The sequence below is a fragment of the Scophthalmus maximus genome, chromosome 1 (assembly GCF_022379125.1).
Source record: "Scophthalmus maximus strain ysfricsl-2021 chromosome 1, ASM2237912v1, whole genome shotgun sequence".
Classification (NCBI taxonomy): Eukaryota; Metazoa; Chordata; class Actinopteri; order Pleuronectiformes; family Scophthalmidae; genus Scophthalmus; species Scophthalmus maximus.
Window position 1 is genome coordinate 4,045,752 of NC_061515.1, and position 25,140 is coordinate 4,070,891.

General features: G+C 44.1%; 1 protein-coding gene across 1 annotated transcript; it reads right to left on the bottom strand.

The window, feature by feature from the left end:
- Window positions 1–379: 379 nt before the first annotated feature.
- Window positions 380–23,757, bottom strand: emc2 (ER membrane protein complex subunit 2). Its single transcript, XM_035632652.2, has 11 exons — window positions 23,674–23,757; window positions 22,179–22,292; window positions 19,958–20,022; window positions 18,849–18,934; window positions 16,958–17,015; window positions 12,697–12,782; window positions 12,334–12,393; window positions 8,678–8,759; window positions 8,351–8,461; window positions 6,344–6,448; window positions 380–951 (listed from the first exon to the last, which is right to left on the bottom strand). Exons 1-11 carry the CDS (start codon window positions 23,711–23,713, stop codon window positions 865–867), a joined length of 894 nt encoding a protein of 297 aa, XP_035488545.1. The 5' UTR covers window positions 23,714–23,757; the 3' UTR covers window positions 380–864.
- Window positions 23,758–25,140: the final 1,383 nt, after the last annotated feature.

The window sequence follows — 25,140 nt, forward strand, 5'->3', positions numbered from 1 at the left end:
CCAAATTCATGAATAGATTTTTTTCTTTTTTTTTCCTTCCCTTTTCCAACTTGTGGCGTGTTAATTACTGGCAGCGTTCTCCGAGGGCTCTCTAAACTGAAATGACAGAGGTGTTCTTCGGCGTGCTGAAGTCGGTTCAGCTGCTGGCCAGGGTAATTGAAAGGCAGGATTTCCCAGCTGGAATCACTGGGGAAGAAGAGGCCCCTGCTGCTGCCTTCATCATGACAAATGTCTCCCTTATCCTTTTTACAGTGTAGTTATGGCAGCTGCGCTGGGGACCACGTGACTGTTTAGAGACATGGAAAGAGGCAATCCAAAACACAAAAGCCTCCCACCAGGCTCCAAACACCAATAAAGAAAATAAATTTCAACTCAGCAATCATTTTAATTCTTTTTAAGACATTTAATGATTTTGTCAAAAGGGAAAAAAACATTTTTATTCAAGCTAGAGTGTAATTTACAAACTGTAAGTACGGAAACAGTAAAGCACCTCAGTGCGGACAGGTGTGGACTCTATAAATAGCAGTTACTGTACAGCTTGCAATCTTTTCCCGGTCACATAGTCATAGCTTTGATGTGGATGTGGTAATTACTTATATTAGTTCAAGGTGAAACAAATAAAAAAAAAAAAAAAAACGGGGTGGGGAGGATAAGTTAAGTCAATCATATTGTATTTTTTGCGTGTGAGGGAAGAAGTGTCTCCCATTCTCCGTGTCAAGTTCACTCAATCACAGACTCAAACTTGAAGGGATTAAAAAAAAATAAAAAAAAATGAATCAGTGATGTGGTTATATGGTCACATTGCAAGGCTATTTGAGCTGCCGTGTTGCTCCGACTGAACAGAAGGGACAAAGACGAGGGCACCTAGGATATGTTGATCTGCATGGACTCCAGCATCTCCTCCACGGCCTTCACGGAGCATTTGTTCTCTTTCGTCCCGCGACCGGCCATCTGCGTGTCAGGGGAGGAAGGTGAGAGGCAGAGAGGGAGGGAGATGGAGAGCAGGCGAGAGGAAAAGAAGAACATCGGCTCATTAGGTCTCACAGCCAACCAAAGTAATGAAGAGCCAAACACACTTGAACACAGCCTCACGCAGGCATTGATAACCTCATCTGCCATATACCACACTCCACTGACGGAGAGAAAACATCTCTGTCCCAGAGGAAACATTGATCTTACGGACAACCCACCAAGAATCGGTTCAAAGTCATGCAAAGTAAAATAATAGCTCTACTTTGGGGGTTTTCCATAAACTGTTGCATAAATGACATTTTTAGTATGTGTGTGTGTGTGTGTGTGTGTGTGTGTGTGTGTGTGTGTGTGTGCTCGCAGCAGGATGCCCACATTAGTCCACTTCCATAGCCTCTAGTTCAGGGATACATAACACTGCACTCTAATTTAAGCACCGTGGCCATGGGGGGTTCATAGGAAGTGCCGCAAATTATAATCCACATGCTACGTACAGGATTACTCATGCGTGTGCACACAGGGACACACTTTCTCTTCCCCAATTAATCTTTGCAACAGACGAGGCCATCCCCTCAAAACATATACCAAAGAGACACACAGCTTCCTCAACCTTGGGCAGGGGGACCGGGGACATAATGGAAGGGTCAGTCCAATTAACCTCATCCCAGCACATCAGTCGGAACCAACGTAAATAAATCTTTATGAAATCTATCCAAAAAGGTATCAAAGTGCTGCAGTAGTTACGAGGTGAGGCGATATAGCCGGAAGTGCAATAATATGATAGATTTCCTTCTTTTCCATTGTGGTTGTTGTGCATTAAGACAGACTTCATACAAGCTACAGTCTGTCTGCACTATAGACTGTATGTAAAAATGGAAGTAGTCACCGTGTCTGGAAGGTGGAGCACTGTGGAAGGGCCTGAAACCTGTATTCTCTTGAATGATCAGCAGAGGTCGACTCCACGGGTTGCAAAATGAAGTCTGTTTCTATAGAAGTCTGAGAAAATCACCCTACAGTTCTTCTAACTTGATTTATAATGTCTGGTTTGTAAAAACCAAGATGAAACTGGCCAAAATGCTAAACGGGAGACTTCAGAACTGCAGTTCCAAAAACCATTGGGTGACCTCATGGTGGGCTGCACCTTATGATGGGATGGAAAGCTACTTTAAAGCCCCTTTCACACCCTTCGACCAAAAAACCCGTTTAAACCCGCTTACACCCGGCGTTTTCTCCAGTGTGATAACGTTTAATCGGCATTCAGCCCCAGGTCAAATGACTCTACAATAGAGGAATGAAGCAAGGCTATGAGTCTGCAAGGCTGCACTGATGAACAGCAGTACTTTACGCTACAATGCTAACGTCACTCGGCTACCATGCTCACAACGACAATGTAAACACGCTGATGTTAAGTAGCTATTTGTCTACGGTCTCCACGGTCTACGTTTTGCATGTTCCCATGCTAACATTCGCTAATTAGCATGAAACAAGTAAAAATCCCAAGAAAACCTTGCTGCTTAGTCTGAACATAAGTTGAGCGACACACAACTTGAATCTGCTGCTCTGAAGAGGCTCTGAAGAGGCCATGAAGAAGATGGACAGGCAGGACGGAACCGCATCACAGGTTCCTGTCAGTTAACTTATTATGAAAACAGCATTACTCCGAGTCAAACACAGGCAAGGGGGGATACCGTTACACAACCACATGGCAACACTCCCTCCGGACAACAGAGCACATTCTGCATGTCCTCAGAGGTGAAGGATGATGAAGAAATGGATGTGCTGTGCTTTCACCAACGGTGCCTTTTTTCGTTTTTTCCAAAAACCCAAATACAGACCCTCCTCTACATTCAATCGCATTTGTAGAATAAAACAGAAAAAAGGCCCAATGATACATTCATCATGAAGCACAGATTTTTTTTTGATGCTGACACATTAATTCAATCAACCTTTGGTCCTGCCCAGGCTTCTACAAACAGGAACCAACTGGAGCCTAAACCTAGCCTATACTCTATTTCCATGGCAAAACTTTTTTTTTTCCCTTTTTCTTTTGCCAAACTTTGAGAGGGCAGTTGGCTAAGGTGTGCAATTGGCTAAGTAATTTCCAGCGGTGACTCATTCTTCTAGATTCAGGGCGTGTGTGAGTGTGTGTGTGTGGTGGGGTAGCTATAATGATCAGTGCATTTCATTGCCTTGCTGCCTAATGCGCCATTACCCCGGGCCCGGTAGTCAATTATCTCCGCAGCCTGAGGTGAGACCACCACATTAACTCCTGCCCTGTTCTAAAACAGTAGGAGCAGAGCAGACAGCTTCACGTCTATTTAGAGCGTCTGATAATAGAGTCGTGACGCAGCGGGAGCCCGTGGTCCGTGACAGAATAGCTAATCAGAGAATCTGCTCAGAGAGCCGGGGCAGCAGGCCACGCCATATAGGGCTGCTTCAAAGCCCTTTACACCTACAACCCACACATCCACAGGTCTTTTACATGTCAGCCGACCCCACCGAGGTAATTACATTCTTGATTTTTTTAACTATTTATTTGAAGCGCCCCAGTCGGTTGTGACCTCTCGCTGACGTCTTGCTCCCACTTGCACTCACCTGCCCACCTTTTTCTCCCACACTGAGGTATGACAATCACCAGGTACCGGCGGCCCTAATAAACGTGGACGACTGACACGAGCGACGCTTTAAAGGGGCCATCAATCAGCCAGCACAAGCCCACAGCAGCCTGCAGCTGTCTGACTGAGTCCCACACCGCCACCGCTCCTTTTTTCAAGATCTCAGAAGTCATTTAACTGGAGGTGGGGGGCAAAAAAAGCTTACACCTTGTCATTTAACTTGTCTCGCACAGCAGCAAAAAAAACATCTACTAGTGCACATACACAAACATCACAGCTGAGTTGAAATCCCAGTACAACCCCACGTTTAACCAAGCAACTTAAACAAACACGAGAGGTTGTACGACAGGGCAGGAGCGGAGGGGTGTGTGATGCAGTTCACATCATGACCCCGGGAGGACAAAGGTGTGACTGTCTGAGGTGTCTCATTATTATCACCATCAGGGGGTCAAACATCACGTACAGAGTCAAACTTTTTTAACACTTTGTCCACGGGTCTATAAGAGTAGCTGAAGTAGTTCAGTCTGTCATCATAATAACAAGCCAGCCGAAACCATTTTTCCTCTGGGCCACTAGAGCGTTGGCCTTTCTATCACGGTGATGCACACACTCACTTCCCTGGCCCCCGAAAATGTTTTACTTCAATAACTAAGTGAAGCTGTAGAAAAAAAACACCAGTGTGCAGAAGTGCTGAATAGGGGAAAAAAAAATAAAAATTTTCTATCAAGTTTCTTAAAATAACATTTTTATAATCTTACACAAGAAAATATAATAATTTTGCCCTTTCAGTTGCTATTAAAACGTATACCGGACTGTTAAAGACATGTAATAGCTATCTGTTTGATTCACTACAGCCAACATCATCAAACTCAGATGTGTGTCCCCTGTCTGTGGTTAAACCCTCTCCCATAACTCCCTGGCAATACAGAAAATATTTACGTAAGGAAAAACATGTGCTACACTACTGGTTACGGTGCCGTCTAATACCTGTAATCAGTTTCAGATGAAGTTCCCAAAAGTATAATGTTGTTACAGGTCTGTTTCCAAACTTGTCTCATGTACTTAGATGTATCCAAGCAACAAGCAATAATGAATTCATAATCAGTTAGAAATGCAAATATTTGATTTGGCGTAATTAGTGTAATATGTCCACGGTGTTACCTGGCTAGACGCCACTTCACCTTCACCCTTCCGCTCAACTACAGCTGCCCCGTCAGAGCCCGACTCCTCCAACGCTTCACTTGTGTGTCCTTCAGATATTTGGACACTGCCAAGTTTCCTCCAAATATGATTTTCATTTTTAAGCGCTTAATCCCCTCTCCCTCTTTTAGACCCCTGACTTGCGATGAGAAGTTTGCTCTTGGAGATATCCATCATGTCCCCCATCCCCCGGGGGGATCAAAGACTTGGTGAGACAGCGGGGTAAGGTCAGCAAGCGTTCTGATCAAAGTGGTGGAGTATTGTGGAATGGCGACATTTTGGTCGACTTGTTCCACCTCGACATTTTTTTCAAGACACTGATCTCTGGGCATCAAGTGCGGGCCTGAACAAAAACAAGCGGCAACTCTTTGCGGTCGTGACGCTTCGTTCCACTTCAACTCGAGCCTACAGGGACGAGCAGAGGGTTCTCTCCTAAAGGAGCTCCCAATCTCACTTGCACATGTCTAAGTGCTCGACGTGTGAAATGTGTCTAGGAGGCGACGAGCGCCAACTGTGGTGAGACGAGGTCTTTAGAGGCTCAGCAGGGAGCCTCTCTCTCTCAACGGCACCCACGCACGCCGGGCAAGGAACCACTTATTACATGTTTAACTGTCGCAGTCCAAATAAGCAACACATATGAGCCCGCATGGCAAATAAGATTTCTTTTAAATATGCTTCAGTCCTCGGGTTGCCCCGACAACGGCGTAAACCATTTTAGTTAAACAATCTGCGCCGCTCCTCACTTTTTCCCCTCAACACTTTTGCATGCATGTGCCGATACTAATATGCGGGCACACGTGTACGCTTTCGAAACGGGAACACGCGTCGGTTCATTGGCCCCCGGTAATAAACGTTTTAGCGACACCTATCTGGGAAAATGATTGAAATTGTTGATTGGATTTTAAACACGAAACCCAGTTAGGAAAACACTTAAAAATCTATATTGAGGCTCATAACTTCGCAGCAGACCTCCAAGGCTCAGTTCAACTTGAAGATCACTCGAACCCCAGTTTGTGAGCCAACAGTTCAGACAACTCCCTGTTTCAGTCTAGCACGATTGTTGCCCTCTGAGATTCGGCTTGTGGCTCTGCGAGCGGCTCATCTGTGAAGCCAGGGTGTGGGTTAAAGTCTTACCAGACATTGTGGCCTTAAGTCAACACATCAACAGTAAATGTACCCAGACACACTGAAAGACACCAGGGTTGTAATTTTCAGCGCTGCTAGTCAAAGGCATCCGTCAGGATTGCTGTGCAGTCACGGGTCAGTCGGCGGTTCCAAATACTTTTTGCATACTATTCAAATGAGGGGGATTTCTGGACGTCTGGACATTGTGTGCAAATGCCCCATGAAATCTAAAACACAACAGAAGAGTCATAAAACAATACGACTCGTGGTTTTCAGTGTCTGGCGAAATGAATTGTGATGTGGGAAAAAGTGAAAATTCTCAGTAGTAGCCAGAGACACTAAACCAGTTTTCCCCTGCGGATCAATACGTTTTCAGTTTTTTCTGATTCTGATGCTCTCATATCAAGTCTAAGGAACATCTATATGTGACTCACCTTATAGGCTCTATTTATTTGAGTTGCAGCCCAGGCAGCATACTTCATATTGTCCTTCTTCACCTTGGCACTAACTTTAGGACTGGCAGCGATGTGACTTGCAGACTAGAGGAAAAACAGAAAACGGGAGGAAGGAGCAGATGGAGAGAAGAGGGGAAAGGGGTGTTCTTATATCAAAACTTGGTGAAACAGCAATAAAGGCGTAATTGAGATGAATGTGCAACCACTCTCACCATCCACCACTCCACTAGTCATTGTGGCAGAATGGAGAGAAAAAACAGACCTTGGCCTGATGACACGGGAGAAAATCATTTATGGGAGGAAAAAGTGAGCGTTTTAATGCCGCGTGCGTAAATTGTCACTTAACGGGGGCCTAATTTCTCCAACACCATCGATTCCCGTGATGAAAGGGCCTTGTAAGTCTCCGAAAAAAGAAGGAAAACGCGGCCGCGCGGCGAGAGGAGCGCCGTGTGAATCACGGTTTCTGCCTGCCCCCTCCGAACCACAAATCCCATGTCTTTCCCATGTTCCTGCCATCATCTCCACACAGCAAACCCCAGAGAGCTTACCCTGCCTGCACATCAAAGCGCTCCCTACCAGTGTGCTGAAACTTTAACTACACACCAATCAACCTGGCCCTGCTCTTTCTATAAAATGGTTTGGCTTCTGCATTTTTTTAGTAAGCATTTTCTTTCTTTCTTTCTTTTTTATTTGAGAGGGAGAGAAACCTCAATTTAGATGATGTCAACCCAGACAGGCTATCCCCACAGAGCAGCGTGCGCCCGTTATGGAGGGGAATCCCCACGCGAGTGTTGTGAGTAACTAACCCACAACCGAGCTGTGGTCAGTGCTACCGAGTCTTGTGTGGAACTGACTCAGATGGTGAGAGATGGTGAAAGTTTTTTCGTGGCCTTTCTCTGAACCTCCTGCACCTGTCAGGAGCTGGACCTCAGATTCGAGTTGACAATCTGCAAAACACGCTCTTCAGACAGATCTGTGACAGATAATGGTTAACCCCCCTCCTTCCACCTGAAGTATCCATTAAAGAGCAGAGTGTCAGTCGAGGGCTTGTCAGGAAGCCGTTAGAGGCCCCGGCTCTGCCTTTCAGACAAACGTGAGAGTTAACAGAAGCGAATGTCTTGGTTTGAACCCTGCTCCTCCTGTACGATGTCCTCAACCTCTGAGTGGTGTTGGAGGGTGTGTGGCTGCTGCGAGGTGTTTGGACTACATGAAGAATCCCAGTGCACCGCGGTGGAAAACACTGGGGCTCTCTGTGTTGGACCTGCTTCCCCTTCTCTACCTTTTTATTCACTGCACTGCTCTGTTTGTGTTTTTATGTCAGCTCTCAGTTACATATGATGCATTGGTGCCAGCAGACAACATCCTGTTTAAACAAATACGTAGAAGAAAGGGCTGTTGGGCCAGGGCTTACAATCAAACTGGCACCCGGTTGGATAGTTTGCCCGTTACAAAGTGCTTACAGCAGTTGTCCTGCTCTCCCTCTCTCTTTCTCTGGTGCTTTTTCCTTTTTTTTCTTTTTACACCGTGCCTACTTTATTTATTCAAGTCATAAACATAAATGAGGTCTCACCAAAGGGGTATCATTACTAAAATAAAGAGCTCCATAGGGGCAGACTTTTCCTATGCTGGAGTTCACCATCTGAGTCAGCAGTGAGCTGACCTGTCTGAGAGCCCCTTCTTCGCTCCCCCCAAAACACACACACACACACACACACACACACACACACACACACACACACACACACACACACACACACACACACACACACACACACACACACACACACACACACACACACACACACACACACACACACACACACACACACACACACACACACACACACACACACAGTGTTACTCGACACACTCACTGGCCAGGCTCAACCTTGACAAACCACTGGGTAACAAAAAAAAAAAGGTTCTAATGTTGTTGTTTTTTCTCTCTTTCTATCCCACTTTCTCTCCGCGCAGAGCGGTACTCACCATGTACAGGCCAAACAATGCCCTCATGTTTCTGTTGTTCAGCCTCAGCGCCTGGGCAAAATACTTCCTGGACAGCTCCAGGTTTTCCAGCCCCCCCTGCGTGTACTTCACCTGCGTGAGGAGGCACGAAGCTGCGTCAAGGGGCAGTTCAAGCAATGACAGCACGACATCTGAGTAAGCAACACATGACAACCCCCATATAAACACATCTCCTTTCATGAGCCTCTATTCCCAATGACGTTAGGCGTGCGTCGGTGTCTCTCTCTGTAACATTTATTCCACAGTTTGCCCCCATGCTTGATGACAGACATGCAGGCGCGTACCTACCTCAGCGTACTGCTCACAGTACAAGTGATTGTGAGGGTTGGTCATCATCAGCTCCTCCAGGCAAAAAGCAGCTTTTCCATAGCTGTGGAAATGACATGGGAAACAGTAAGGCGATTGATACAGCTGTGGATGTGTCATCCTTTAGCTTGCTCAACTGTGAAGCACAACATCTATGCCCAATAAAATTCACAGGTATAAATCTGAATTGAGAACTACGTGGGGTACGGGAGGCGCGACAGACTTACAGCCCACTGAACGTTGCAGAGATCCGTGAAGATCCACCGCAGGACAAAGTTTATTTAAAAGGCTTACAGTAAAGGTTACGCAGTCCAGACAGCTGGAAAAAGGTAAAGGCCTATCTTAGTGTGGTGATTCTCCCTCCGTTGGGGACACCGAGGATCAATCTTCTCCCTCCGTCTGTGTGTTTTTTCAGCCTTTAATGTGTAGTTAACTACCTTCCTGAGGTCAGCACTACAGTAAGAGCTGGCGCACTGTGCCTATACTCAGATGAGATCACTTCTCAGCAGCAGACTTGCTGAGCTGTTGACCTCACACTAATCCGCTGCCACTCCACTTCTAATACACAGTTTCCCCTTCACGGTAACAGGCCGAGTTGAGCTAAGATACAGTATATCACTGGAGCACAAAGCCATTAAACGTCCGCACACCTAACAAAACAGAAGTCAACGCGCACACACACGACTGCACTGGTCGTCTATCGACACATTCAAACTAATCCAAAGTTACGTTTGTTTTTTTGCAGCCACTTTTTGAGCAGCCTTTATTTTTTAAATCGGCAAGATTCCACGTTTCTGGACAAACCATATTGGTTAAAAGAAGGACCAAAAGACTCCTGTATGTGTTACCAGGCTTCTCAAGATAAGAGACTTCTCTTTTATATATACTGTGCTTATGAGAAATGACGCAAATGCTAAGCAGAGTTTTCACAGGAACCGAATGATTAAAAAAAAAAATGCTGCTTGACGCAAAGTGAAGAACAGACTGTATCAGTCTATGAAAGGTCTGCCATGGTAACTGGCTGAGAGATTAACAGCATAGGAGGGGAAAGGAAGGTGCGGACAGAGAAAGAAAGAAATAAACAGGGGGAAGGGGGTTGAGTGGAGGGGGAGATCAGAGGGCTTCGGGATGGTTGGGGGCTGCTTACAATTACCACTTCCTCTCCATAAAAACTTTCAGATGTGCTCGTGCAGTGGCCGTGGCCAGCAACAAGAGCCTGCTCCCATCAGCCATTCGCCAGAATCTTGTACCGGAGCCAGACCCCCTTACCTCTCGTGCTCTTCCTCCCGAGCCACCCAACCCCGCCGACACCGAACTACTCCCCACGGCCGCCCCCTAAGCCCTCTCTCCACCGCAGCGCTCGAGTAAGGTTGTAGCCACCATCATGTGCGAGACGGTGAGAATCGTATTTGTTTCTTTTGGAGGTTAGCGAAAAACCATCAGCAGTGGGCTTTCCCCCGTTTCAATACCACATTCTGACTGCGAAGAAGACAAAAATGGATTCAGACTGTTTAAAGTATGTTTGAAAAAATTATTACTATTTATCCTGTAATTTTGGATGACCAGTCCAATTTCGCTGAACAGTCTCATGGACCGGGTCAGAACGGGCGCCAACGGCAGATTCCCAACGGCGGCTCTGTGCAACACTTGCAAACAGTCTAAAGTAATCACTAGTGTAAACATTGTTGGCATAAGGATTGTTTTAGCAGTGTCAAGTCTGAGGATATTAATTACATTTGTTAATGTGTTAACAGTGACGTCTGCTGCAACCCTAACAACTTTACGGTGGCCGAGCGGACACACCACTGCTTTGTTTATTTTTAGCTCCCAGGGTGTTGTGCAGCAAGGGGAGGAGAGTTTATTTCTCTTGCTTGCTTCTCCATCAGCCTCTGTTTTCTCTGGCTGGAGTGGGGGGGGGGAAGTGCCACCACCTTCTCCTGGGAATTTCACAGCAAGTGCTCTCCCTCTCCCTCTCTCTGCCTCCTGCCCCATCCCTCTGGAAAAGAGTGGCGATAATGCCGAGCTGTCCGGAAGAGGAGGAGGAGGGGGAAACGGGAGTTTGTAACCCAAAATAAAGAAAACAAAGAAAAGAAATTGACACGCCTTTAGATAAGGGGCTGTGGGAGTGAATGGTGTGATATTAGAAGTGTGGGGATAAGCCGGGAGATAATCCGCTCACCCCTGGATTTCCTCCGACTACTACAACGAGAAAGCCTCTCAGACAAAAGCATGAAATATCCAATAAGTAGCCTTCTCACCGTGCTACACATTCCTGCGCCCACTGCTTTAGCACCCGAACAACCAGAGTCACACACACACACACACACACACACACACACACACACACACACACACACACACACACACACACACACACACACACACACACACACACACACACACACACACACACACACACACAGCTTCAGTCACTTCTGAGCTCTTGACAATTAAGGAGGGATAAAAGGTGACACAAACAAAATTATTCCCCCCCCCCCTTTAATGCTCTTGTCTGTCTGGCAGTTCTCCTTAGCAACTGAGATATCAGTGGGAGGCCGGGGAGTCTCTCGGCTCTCATATGCCAGAGAGGAGACTTAAGAGTGAAATCCTATTAAACTGCTCTTACGTGACAAACACGGACAGGGGCTCCATTCAGACCACTGGCCGAGTCTGGCATCTCACCGCCTTCTATTGTGCCCCCCCCTGCCAACGGCCCTCTGGAGATCAAGCCATCAGCCTGAAGTGTAACCCTGTTAAACTGACATATTGACCCTGCACATATGGTGGCTACCTACTGCAAACGGACTGGTTGTTTCGAAGGCACTTTTTATATGAAAAAAAAGAGGAATTGTTCACACTAAAATAACAACTTGACTCACCTCAAACATCCTCCACAGTATAAATTTTGTTACACAAAAGATACACAAACTCATATGAGTTGTTCTGGTAACGTTCTGCATAATGATGCAATGCCAACGGATATGAGGAAAAGTACATGTGTGGCTTCTACGGCTTAACTATTCAAATAAAGGGGGTGTGGAGATTAAACAGACATTTTCATTGGCTTCAACACATCTCCTGCATTTCCTGACCATTTCACCACCTTTTCACTCCATTCACATATTTTCAAATTTATTTTTTTTAAGTTGCTGACGTGAAATCACTGCTGCTCAGAGTTGATTGTTTATTGGGTGACCTTTGCAATAAAACCCGGAGCTCCCTTTTTTGCAGTAAAGTTTAGCCAGATGGGGTGTGATTGCAAAGGTGGGTCACACTGTTAACAGAGAGCGTGTGAGCTATTTGTGCAAATCTGTATTTTGAGAAGGCAAGCAGGCAGACAATAAGATGATTTATGTAATTCGGCCTTCCACACCAGAACCTGCAGTAATGCTGAATCCATGAATTAATACAAGAATATCACTTAATGAGATGTTTAAATGTTTTTCAAAAAATGTTTTTCAAAAAATGTTTTAAAGCTTGATAACAGCATTTTAATGCAACTTTTTGTGTTCAACTTTCAAGATTCAAATTTGTCACGGTTTTATTCTATGCCAATAGGGAGAAAATAGGTTATTACATCCATGGGCTCTAATTGAACTGATTTTAATATATGTTGTATAAAAGAAAAAAGTGGTTACTCATGTTCGTTGATGTAGAGTTCTGACAACTCGTGCCACGCCTCTTGGTCCCCAACAAACCTGTGAGCACAAAATACCAATAAGTTCTGTTGCTCAAACACACATTAAGTCATTACAATGATTTAAAAACTGTAATTGTAACACAGTAAAGTCAAATTGCAACTACGATATTACTTATTACAAAACCAATAATAACAGTCATCCAACTTTCGAGGTAAGGGAGATAAACTTCTAGCATTTTTATGCACAAGTTGTGCCAGCTCAATTGAAAGCAGACTCCGTTTTTAATTAACATAAAAGCCAGGGGAGGTTGAGGGGAGGGGGTGTCTGACCCTCTCTCCCCCATCTTAAAGAAACACTCACTGCTCCAGATACTCGTTGAGCTCCCGGATGGCCTCGGCGCTCTTCCCCTGGGCCTTCAGTATGGAGATCTTACGCTTCCTTGCTGCCTGTGGAGCAGAGAGTAAACAGGATTAAGGAACTCGGATCCTCGAGTGTTTGTCTGAAGACGGGTTAGAGGAGGAGTGGGTGCAAGAGTTGTGCGTTTTGAGAGTCTGCTGTGAGACCAAATAATGTTGATTCATCTTATGGTAATGTATAAGATGAATCAGCACTTTAAGTGCATTACAGCAGCAGCTGTATTAAAGGACAAAAGGCACAGATACATTTTACACTTGAGTCAACTTTGTCGAGTTCATTTGTATCATTACTGGGGTGGGGGAAGTTAAATGAATCTAAGCCGACCAAGACACAAATGGGAGATAGTGGCCAGCAGGAGATGGACGCACACATTATGAGCTGCAGTGAGTTCAGCGGCTGAGATAAAGTGGTGAGTCATACCAAGCGGGGGGGAAATGGCACACTCCCCCAAAACCCCAACGCCTGCCTTCCTGTGCCGAGACAGGCACGTATCGAGCACTGCACCAGCCCGACTTACATCAGCTGAAAATTGCTTTCCGCTTCATTTTGATGGTGAAGTGACCTCAAGTTGGATTAGATTCTCATCAATCTGAATTACAAAGTATTAGTCCTGCTGCTCTGACTTTACCAAATGTTTCACTAACCACCCCCCATTCCTCCTCCCTCCCTCCCTCCCTCCCTCCTCTGGTAGTGAGTGAAAACCTGAACAGGAGGCTGCCACTCCATTAGAAGTGCAGCACCCTTCCACATTTTATTTATGGACTGGCACTTGATTGAGTGGGGCTTCCTCTTCTTTGCTCATAACCAAAGCTACTGATTGCTGTGCATGAGTCATGTCTCGCGGGCTGTAAAGTTGGACCTCGCCTGACACATCCATCACAAGAAATCCACTTATCCATCAAGCCGAGACAATGACCTGCAGCTTCACCTCACCCTTGAAATGATTTTAAAGAAATTGTTAATATGCGTTATGAAATTTTTGCACAGCGAGAAGCGGGGGAAGGGGTCAACCCATTATTTCCTCTTTCGCGTCCTCCTACTATAAAACAGAACTTGATGCTATGTGAGTTTCAGGAATTTATACTCACTTCAGACTAAATCACAAGCATGTGGGATCTTTTCCTCATCCAATACCAAAAAGGAGAGAGCAGAAAAAAATAATAAAACAAACGCTACAGTGATGTCGAATGTGAAGTTCTGCACTTGTGTGCTCCCACCATCACCACACCCACCTCTCTTCTTTCCCAGCCTTTTTTTTTTTTTCCTTTCCCAGATAAAGAACCACTTGGGGCTCAAAGGAACATATGGAAGTTGGTAGCCCAGAGAGTCACACAGCACTTTATTAAACGAGAAGCAATTCCAAACCACCTCGCTCTCCTCCTTTCTCTGACTAATGATCCAGAAAAACCTGGCAGCGGGTCCGATCCCTCTGTTGTCGTGATTCGTTTTTAATTAGCGCTCTGGGGAGGCCTTAGGAGTGAGGAGTAGATTATTTACATCACCCCTGGCTTTTTGTTATGACCTACCGCAACCTTCCTTTATAATAGGGAAACATCGCAAAAAGGGTGGCACACCTAGCGCACTCGCAAAGGTTTGCTTACATTTGTCAGCAATTAAGTTGTATATTTTCAACTATGATCCTTTACAAAACATGTTTTTTATAATTTCAAGTTTTGTGATTCTGAATCAAGGCTTTAAATTTTACTAAAGATAAACAAAATCTTGTCCTTAAACGATACTAATTGCATAAGAACTGATTGCGGGTCGACCACGGGAGTCGTCCATTTGACCACAAAGGCTTATTTTAGAAATACCATCTTTTGAAAATGAAGAACGTTGCTTTTCACTATTAATGCGATGGTTGACTCCGTCCAATGTAAAAATAAATGAGAAATTGGCACATACGTGTATGTAAATGTTGTCGGTACTGCATGATCGAAAATTCTCACAACAAGAAACGAAAAGGTGGGAAGAAAAAAAAACGCATTTTACGCACACAGACAATAATTTTGCCAGATCATTGCTGTAGGTATTGGAACATAGCGAGCAATGGAAGGGCTAAGAGTTTAAAAAAAAATTTGGACGCTGCCATGGCAAAAAAAGAAAAAAAAAAAAACCTTGAGCAATTTTTGTTGATTCAACAATTTTGGTTAATGGGTACCACATCTATTCCACAGCCTGTAATTACAACAGCTCAGTTTCCAATCTCTGCTTCGCATTCTGGGATGCCTCGCAAGTCTTCCTTGTGGTCGCCAATTTTCCGCCATTTCTCAGGCCCGTCCCTTGCCCGATTCTTAAGAGCATCTTGGAGAACAGGCAGGGAGGAGATAGCCCTCGCTACAAAACAGGTGACCTGAACGATGTCATCATGTCATCGCTCCACCCTCCACCGCTACACCCAAGTCATTCAGGACAAGGATTGTGGGAAAAAGAGGGTTTAAGGTTAACATCCCATGGACAGAGGACCTATTTGTCTGTTTTGTTCCATTCCCGGCCCCGCGTTTGACTGACAGCACACACTTGCCAGTGTGGCAGTCTCCGGCATTCAGAGACCAGGAAACCGACCGTTCCCTTTCCGAGGATGTCTCTGGAATCCCCAGAGGACCTGTGCCGCGTTGGGGAGGTGCCGTGGGATTCGCTGAAATCCCAACTCCCATTGTCAAAACAGTGGATGGATGCTAGGCAATTTGTTGTACACTACTACACTGACTTAAACATAACTTTGCTGGCGCAACACCCATTTTGTGTATGAAAATGACAATGTTACAAGGAAATAACGTGATTTGTGGTTTCTACTTCAATCTTGTCTTGGACGGAATGAATGGGACTACATCTTTTCAGATAATTCACTGCAAACATCCGAATGTTATTTTCCTGTCAGACATGGGGTATGGAACAAGCCTCTGGCATAATTTAGGAAAAGTAGACTATCACTAAACTTATTGTTTTGCAAGTCGTTGCTGTATTTAGTGTCGCCAGAGATGCGTACGCCATGAGAAATTCTGAGAAATCATTTTGGTCAGAAGTCCTTTGGTTGTTGAATGGCATTTAGCAAGCAGCTGCATCAATGGAAATGTACAAACATGCTGGACAAAATCAAAAAAATTATGAATGCGAATTTGCTCAGGCCTCTAAGACTATATGTTGCGAACAAACTGATGCACAGCTTTGTAAAAATTCTGCCTATCTCTTGCCTTAAATAAAAAATACTCCTGTGACCCGAGCACTCTTTCAAATTGAAACTGAGGGGACCGGCACCGTAAAAACAGTCCCATCCCTTGTTTTAGAGTTGGACTTGCCAATCCGACGTGCAAACTTCCAACAGCAACAAAGGCGTAAAAGTTCAGTAAAGCTTCCATTTGATTAAAGCAGACAGCTGACAATATAAAGAGTCCTCGTGCGGCATCCAATGCACGGATGTCTATGCTGTTGTTTCTAACACGGCAAGCCGAAAGAAAAATGTTTAACACATCTAAAGCGATCCATATGTCAACATGGTACAGGAAACTTGTTGAACATCTTTGGGGTGGGGGGGGAGGGGTAAAGCCAAAATAAATAGGGTCATGGTTTCTTTTGAAAACTCTTTAAAAGATTTATTTTCTCGCACGGCCACATGTCCTTATGGAAACAATTTACAGCAGGTACATTATGTTTTGAGTTGGTGGTGTGGGATTGGCTAGACATGCCTCTGCAAGTCATTTCACAGCGATGAACAGTAAATTGAGAAGAGAAGGTAGCATGGAGAGCGCTTCGGAGAATGTAGGGTTATTCGGGGCTTGTCCGCCTTTACCCATCAGCCTTTGCCCCATAGCAGATTTTGCTCCTAAAGACCGTATACGACCATGGAGAAGGTCGGACAGGAGCTCCGTCCTGTTCGCCCAGGGTGGGGGGTTCTGTAAGGTCCAGCAAATCACCAACTTCAAAGGCAAGACCCTAATTTACGCTTTACTTCCACCAAACATGTCTGCCACTGACTACGGCCATGAATCACCCCCACCCCACCCCCCTCCCTTGAACACTTCTCAGTTGTGAGGGTGATAGGCTGATCAGCGCTGCGGTGGAGGTCAGAGAGGCCAAGGGGAGTTTAACTTCGCAAACTCACACCACTAACACCAAAGTGCTTCGGCAGATTTAAAGCCCGCCAAAAGAAAGCTGAGACCACAGAATGAAGCAAAGTAGAACGCTAAGCAGAGGGATTTTTTACCGTGTTGGTGGGGTCATCTTGAAGAATGGTATCATAGTGCTTGTTGGCCTCGTCGTACCTTTAGAGAGACGAGAGAGAGGAAAGAATACAGAGTTGTTGTTTGTTTTTTTTAACCAATCCCAGATTGGCTAAAATTAGGTGGTGGGGGAATCAAATAGAGTTCAAGGTAATCTGAGTTTCTGTATACGGCGGCATGGGCATGTTCCTATGATTACAGTGAGGCCTATACAGAAATCAGTGGTGATCTAACAGAGGAAATAAACACTCATTTACATTTAGGTTCCTGGTCACAGAGCTGACATGGTGAGGTGCTTATATCACTTGACAATGCATCATGAAATCAATACAAACAGAGCACACTGGTATTCATTTGATTGGATCCACTTTGATTCACCTTTTAAACAAAATCAAATTGCTGCTTTTACATGTCCAGGTCCACGGCCAAGTTGTTGGTGCTGTTGTCTGTCTCTTAGCCAATACATATTACTACAACACACACACACACACACATATGAACTTGATAAGCAATACTATCCAACACACACAGCCTAGCTGCGACTGCTGGACTGAGCCCACATGATTGTGTTTAAATTGGTGAATTTATGAGCTGTAAATATCAAATCATACGGTAAAGAAATCTGGGAATGGGAGGCATGTGCACTTCACTTGTCATGTCCAATCAGGCGATGACGGATGATTTTTCTTTTTTTCTATAAGGGAAGCAATCTGCAATGCTAACATTTTTAGCAGCCAAAGGCGGAGTTCAGTGTTCATCAGAAAGTGTCCCGCCCACAGCCCGGCAACAGACAGAAGCACCTCTGGTTTCCATTAGCACTGAGCAGTTCCCCACTTCCAGCGCTGCTGCTGCTTCCCTCACATTCACTTTATTACTCAGCCACACTTTGGGAGATTTCAGATGGCACCAGGCAACCACTCACGAGCCACTTTGATTTGCTTTATTTGTTTAGGAACCAAGTGTGTGCGCGTGTGTGTGTGTGTGTGTGTGTGTGTGTGTGTGTGTGTGTAAAGGGGAAGGTCCATGCCGTTTGAAGCTGTGTCATTCAAGTGTAGCTCTTTCTGCTGCCAATTAGATCCCAGTGTGCCGTTTATTTAATCTGACAGTGCCGAAGCAATCACTCTCAATTATCACATAAACTCCGACATAACCGATAAACCAGCAATGGTGATCCGGGGTGGGGAATGTGAGTAAGAAGTAAACAGATTGAATTACCCTCACTCTCAGCTCGGCTCAGACTAAAATACACCCTTGTTTATCTTTCTTGCTCACACTCTCCATTCTGCTTACTTTTTTTTATAAACTGCAGATTCAAAAATAAAACATATCATTGAGGAAGGAGGAGGAGGAGGAAGATTGAATGCTAGGGGGCAATATTGAGATTATGGTGACACGTCAATATTTACAGGACATGCTTGCGCCCAGAGACAAAACAGGATGGGAAAGAAATTGTGAAAATAAGGAGGGCAAAGGGGGAAAAAAATACAGAGAGACATGAGGAGTTACAAAATAAGGAAAACAAAGAAGGAACAGAAACCAGAGAAGATTGAGGGGACCCCCAGAATAACAGTGGGATCTGACCACTTCCTTCCCGGGAATCCCTAACTCAGGCGAAAGGGCCACAGGACTACCCAGCGTTGAACCTTTCCACTCTCCGTTCCCCTCCTCTCCCAAGGAATGTTGGGTGATCCAACATAAACACACCCTACCCCACACTCACACACATACTGTACTAACACACCCAGACCATTGTACCACTTAGGATCCGCTAACAGTTTCTCGCCCTCAGGCCTCCCAAAGTAGTGTACCATACATAACAGCAAGGTTTTTTTTTTGTCACCCCTCTCTCTTGAGCTTTCGGTACCCAATGCTTACCTTTCCAAAGCTTCCAGCCTCATGCCCGATAATCGCTTCACTCTGTGGCTATCTGGAAACTGCTTCCTCAGTTCCTGCAGACAGGTCTGCAAGGATGTGGGCAGAGGAGAGAGAGAGACCAATTATACTTGGCTGTAACTAAACTTTGTGTTATAGCTCTCGCACACTTACTTCTACAGACACCCGTGGATTTTCCAACACGAACCACCTGCCTTGAAATGTTTCAGCTAAACTCACCTAATGCAGTCAAATAAACGCAGACTGTCAAAAGGTTCAACTTCACAGTTTATATGTTTTACCCAATTGGGCAACCGCGCTTGCTATTATTAAAAAAAGGAGAGCGAGGATACTTTCCTTCCTCGCCCATGCGGAGCTTGATTTGTTTGATCGCAAAGTCGTGTAAAGAGGTGAGGAATGGTTGCAATCACATTCAGCATTATCCTGAATGAGATGGAAAAGTCTGCAGCGTGATCTGAATCGTTTGCGCTATCCATCAGCTGAAGTCTGGTCCTTAGTTTTTGTTTTTTTTTGTCTGGCAGCGGGGCAGAGAGGATAGCCAACAGACAACTATTCCTAATGACTGAGTTCTGCCTCCTCCGTACTCAATGACTCATTCTTTTTGCCAAAGGATTTGTCACTTCCACACTGATTACAGATGAACCATTTCAATTACTACGACCCCTTGTCTTTTTTTATCCCGTGCACACTAGACCGTTTTCATGTGCTTTGAATATTTCAGAACATGAACTCAGAAACATCGCATTAAGCTTTAGGAAGTGATGGCCAAGTTCAGCTAACACTTGAAGCATGCTTCTCCGCTCATTTGCAACACCCTCTAATTCCAAGTCTCAGCAAATTGTTTTTCCGAAGTACAGAGAGAGCATTACCATTTGGCCAAATAAAAAAAAAACTGATTTTCACATTTGGCAGAGCAGTTAAGTGCTGCGAAATAGGAATGGCTGTGAGAGAGTGTACGGTTGCTTTTGAAGCTCCGGGGTGTGTGTGTGTGTGTGTGTGTGTGTGTGTGTGTGTGTGTGTGTGTGTGTGTGTTTGTGTTTGTGTTTGTGTGTGTGTGTGTGTGTGCGTGAGGAAGCGCGGCAAAAACTTACCAGAGCCAAGTCATCCCGACTGCAGTCCAGCGCGGCGATCATCACCTGCTCATAAATAATCCATACTGGGCAGAAGAGACGCAGACAAAGAAGACTGTGTTAACGCCCTTTCCATTCCACTCTGTGGTGTAACATGAAAACATGATATATTGAAGAGTACACTTGACATTTGTCCTCATCAGATGCACGCAAGCAGCCTTCCACAGTGTCAATCAACAGCTTAAAGGTTCATTCAAAGAACTTTCCCATTTCCTTTAACGTGTAATGCTACATTAACTATTTTCTGCACAGCAAATAGTGAAGACAATGTTAGAAATCATACATAAAATTTCAAACTTGAACAGCACTGCAATAATAATAACAATCACAGATGCAAGAACACTGTGTAACATCTGACGCCCCTGTGCTAGGTTTTATATTCATGTTATTCATTTGCCAACAGTGACTGAAATATACAACTAATTCAGTTTCGGTAACAACATCACATTTAAGTTGCCATAACCATATTAAGGGGACAAAAAGTTTTTATGTTTTCTATCAACCTCTCAATGTCAAACTGAAGTTGAACTGAAAACATGAATCTAAAAATGAACCTGCACTCCAACCCATTATTTATTTTCCTCATCATTAGATTATTTCCTTATGCTCTCTTCTCGTATGGATTAGAAGCTGACAAGGAGCTTTTCAGCTAAATTCTTGTGCACATCAACATGGCGAACAGTTTTTTTCTTTTGTGGAACTTGAGTAGCTGAAGTTACATTTCTGGGTAGTGAGACAGTGTCAACAGTTAGTGTAAATGTCAGAACGAGTTTTAACAGCTAAATGTGATTGGACTTTCAATATCTGTTTTTCATTATAAATAAAAAATATTGATGCAACAGTTTTGATTTAAATAACAGTGTTTCCCATTATTTGTGGTGGTGTAATATCAATATTGAAATTCACATGATTGGTTTTCTATTTTTTTCACACGCGCACACACTCACGTGATTATACTATACATTTTCTTCAAAATGACTCTTTAGATACATAAAACCAATCTCAAGGAAGGCTGAAAAAGTTCAGCACTGTTGGGCCCCATCACTAACAACAGTCAACTATTTCACTTAGTGGTTGGCTGTGAAAAATTTAATGTTAAATTAAGTTTTCACATTTCGTCAACTGTAACATTTTAACATACTGACTAACAGCTTGGCTACAGGAGCCTATTAATAGAATTGATAAAACTACTCTTGTCTGAAACTGCTCTGACAAGCACACGGCATATGTTCTGCCAAACGAACATCCTGTGTTAATTGAAAAGAAAAAGAAAACCCAGCTCCACCCAAACCATGGCAGGTTATGCCAAAACAAACAAATGGCTGACTGTTTTTTTTTTTGTACTTTAATGATGCCAACTCTTGCTCTGATAATTGCCATCCCATTTCACAGCCAATTTAAGAGTTGGTTTCAATAAAACCATGGCATGTTGAGTGTTTACCCGCCTCTTCTAAGGAATGTATGAATCATAACGACTGGGGGGAAAGGGAGAGTTTTATGGGGTAATACAACAGGACAGCACTGTCCTCGACGTGACCATGACTTTTGATGTGTTAATGGTAGGTAGAACTCTCTGCTGCTTCAAAAATAAAGTGTATGGTACTCAGTGTATTACTAGTTATTTTCTACATCTACCAATAACCTGTCTTTTCTGAAGTTGTGTACTTACCCCCAAATGAAAATATCAATCTGATTCCAAATTAAGTATTCCACCCTTTTCCCTAAAATCTCCAATCTCTTATCTGTTTATGTAAGATGACGTCTTCTACTGGACTGAGTTATATGAATACACAGTCAATAACATTAGCATTGCTGTTTTTAGCAGGACCTTCGGATTTTTTAGTCTCTACAGGGCAAAAGATCCGCTTTCAAAACACAACTGGAGGATAGACTGTATCTCTTACCCTGATAATGTGACACGAGAGCGGCCACAAGGTAATTAAATGGGTTTTAATGGGTCATAATATGTATGTTCTATATAGCGCTTTTCTAAATATTCCAAGACGCAGTCTTTTGTGTTTTTTGCAAAACAGTAGTTTGTTTCCCTGCTAACCTGAGTTGGTCATACAGGCCACGATTACCTTGTATACAGTATGTTTAACCTGTTTCAATGAGTTCATCTGAACATAATCATGCATCTCTATGAAATGGTGTAATATGAAGGTGGTCTTGACACACTCACTGTCGTCGCCCAGTTTGGACGAATGTTCGCCGATGAGCTCTTCGCCGACGTCCACTATTTGTTCACTGTTCCTGCAGTTATCTTCTCTCCACTTACGCAGCTTGTCTCTCATCTCTGTGGACAGAGACGTTCAACCATGAGCACAGTCGTAAATCTGTATCATCAGCACTATGTTTCAGGTCTGGTCCTTTAACTGCATTGCAACACACGAGTTCTCTCACACACACACACACAAACACACACACACACACACACACACACACACACACACACACACACACACACACACACACACACACACACACACACACACACACACACAGACAGACAGACAGACAGACAGACAGACAGACAGACAGACAGACACACAGCTTTCTTTGATGCACACAGTAACATTTGCATTGATTTGTCGTCATCTGAACGGATGGGGATGGTGGGACATCAGATTCAGGGACCGTGGAAGTGTGAATAGATGCATTAAATTCATATTTCCTGATGATAAGATAAATTAAAACAACCTATAACCACTGCGGTTATGATTATGGCACCACTACACTTGTGAGTGCACAACAAATGGCTCTAACATTATTATTAGTATTACTGTGTCATATCTCCTATACAGAGCCACAATCTATTCACACGTAGCCGGTGTGGTCTGCCTGAAACTGATTTTATGTGGAACAAACTCTCATTACACAACTTCATAAAGATATTAGTAATATCAAAGATATGTCTTTGTGAAGCTTTTAATGTTTCTTGTAACAGAAGTGTTTGCCGTTTATAGCGTAATCAGACATGGTTCGCTCACAGGAAATACGATTCTATCGTTTTTATGGCTTGTATGCGTTTGTATGTCTAATATTACTACACTGTAATTAACACGAGGATATATGGTAATGGGTTATGTCATCAAATAAAGAAATGATTGCAAATATTCTTATAACTGCGTTATTTCACCTGCTCTGTCTTCGATTATAACCCATGCAGATTTTCACCTGTTGAATTACCTTTGAATGGGTCACACAGCACATGACCTGCCGAAAACGACGGAAATCAGTTTCTGGCAGGCGATCACTTTTTGGCAGCACACCGGAGCTAACGTTAGCCGATGCCCTCATTACTAGCTAACAGGCTATGGACAGCGAGTTGATGTGCAGGCAGACAGGCGGACAGACAGACAGACAGGCGGACAGACAGACAGGCAGAGAGACACGACTCTGTGCTCCACGTCACACACGACTTGAATAACACCGACAACTACGTTGAAACGACGACTATTGAATAATAAACTCGATGGAGGACCGCGACAAGTTAGCTGACAATGCTAACTAGCATTAGCTAACCACTTCGCGTCGCCTCGTTAGCCTGTGTTGTTTTCATCAGTGTGAGACGACTCTTCCGCGGCGACTGACACGGACACACGCGGAAGGAGCATGATCACGTTAGTCTATTGGTTGTTTCACTTTGCGAGGAGAACGTTCATCTTCGGTCTTACCTTCCCAGCCAACATCGTACATCTCCGACACCGACGCCATCTTTCTTTTCTTTTGACAACACACGCCGTGCGCCTACGTCACGGACTCACGTCAGCTGTGGGCGTTGACATGGAAATAATAATAATAATGATGATAACATATATACTACAATGATCACCATCATTATTATATTATCATGAATGTCAATATTATTAATATTATCATTATGCACAATGCGGTTATTAATAATATTATCATTATCCGTTTGAGAGCATGGAGTTTTTTGTTTTTATAAAGTAATGGGAAGGGATGTGTTTATTTAAAAAAAGAAGAAGCTAATATTTATATCAACAGCATCACTTCTTGTTTCACTTTAGACTTTCATCAAGGTTTACTTGAGGTTTGTAATTTAATCAAATTGCTCCTGCTCCAGACGGACAGATGTGATTCCATCATACTGTAAACACACATTACCATTTGCACTGTTCGGCAAGCATGCAGCACGATGGTTAGTAGGTCTTTCAGGAGGCATTTACAACCCAGATGATGTCATTCCCATGCTCCATTTCCATTTTTATATAATTCCTCTGCTAAGTATCGGTTGGGAAAGTCAGCTGAGCCTAGAATTTATCAGTGTCCTCTGAAAATATATGAAAAGTGCTTACTGAGCACATCTGCCAGTTCATCCTGATTTCCCTCAGGAGCCTCTGTGAATCTCATCCCCACACTGCGTATGGTCACTTGCACACATCTCCCTTACCACAGTAGGCACTTGTTGATGTAGACTCAGCATAAACTTGCTTGCAGAGACATTTCAGAGATCTGATGTCATGTCCAGTGCCGCTCGATGCACATTGCCCACAGCTAAGCATACTTTGAATATGTTCTGAAAGGGCAACAAGGAGATTTTTTCTTTCCTAGGGACACTGATATTGTAAAGCAGCCTCGCATCATGAGTAACGGGCCAGTGCAAGTGCACAAGGGAGAGATGAAATGTCATCACCTCTGCAGGAATTCAAATACTAAGACAGTGTACATTTTAATTTACACTCAGCTTTTGCGATCTGTGCACTTGTAATTTTCTAGTCTGCACATGGCAGTCGGTTGATGTGTGGTCGGGGTTTTTGCTGGAACACGAAATACCAAAGAAACCACATTAAAACAATCATACTCTGTCCTCTGGGGTAGAGGGCTTCCCCTGTCTGCCAAGGTGCCACTGAAGGCCAGGGCCCTGATAGTGACCTGCAGTAAACACCATGCAGTGGGTGTGTCTTTTGGGATTTCAGGAGATGATGGTAAAAGTGCTCCGTGAACAAGCTGTCTATAACTCAAAGATGCAGCTGCGTGTGGTGGGGCTGAATAAAAAACCTCTTGACATAAGGCGCCTGTTTAACTTGGAGCTGCTCTCTTGTACAGAAATGTCACAATAAGGGAGATCAATTGCAGCCATCTAAAAAACCCAAATTGGTGCTACTTGACTGCTGCTT

Coding starts and splice junctions, on each gene's coding strand:
- emc2 (XM_035632652.2), bottom strand. CDS start 23,713: ATGGCGTCGGTGTCGGAGATGTACGATGTTGGCTGGGAAG. Junction 17,016..18,848: donor AGGCTGGAAGCTTTGGAAAG/GTAAGCATTGGG, acceptor GTCTCTCTAAAG/GTACGACGAGGCCAACAAGC. Junction 12,783..16,957: donor AAGATGACCCCACCAACACG/GTAAAAAATCCC, acceptor TCTGCTCCACAG/GCAGCAAGGAAGCGTAAGAT.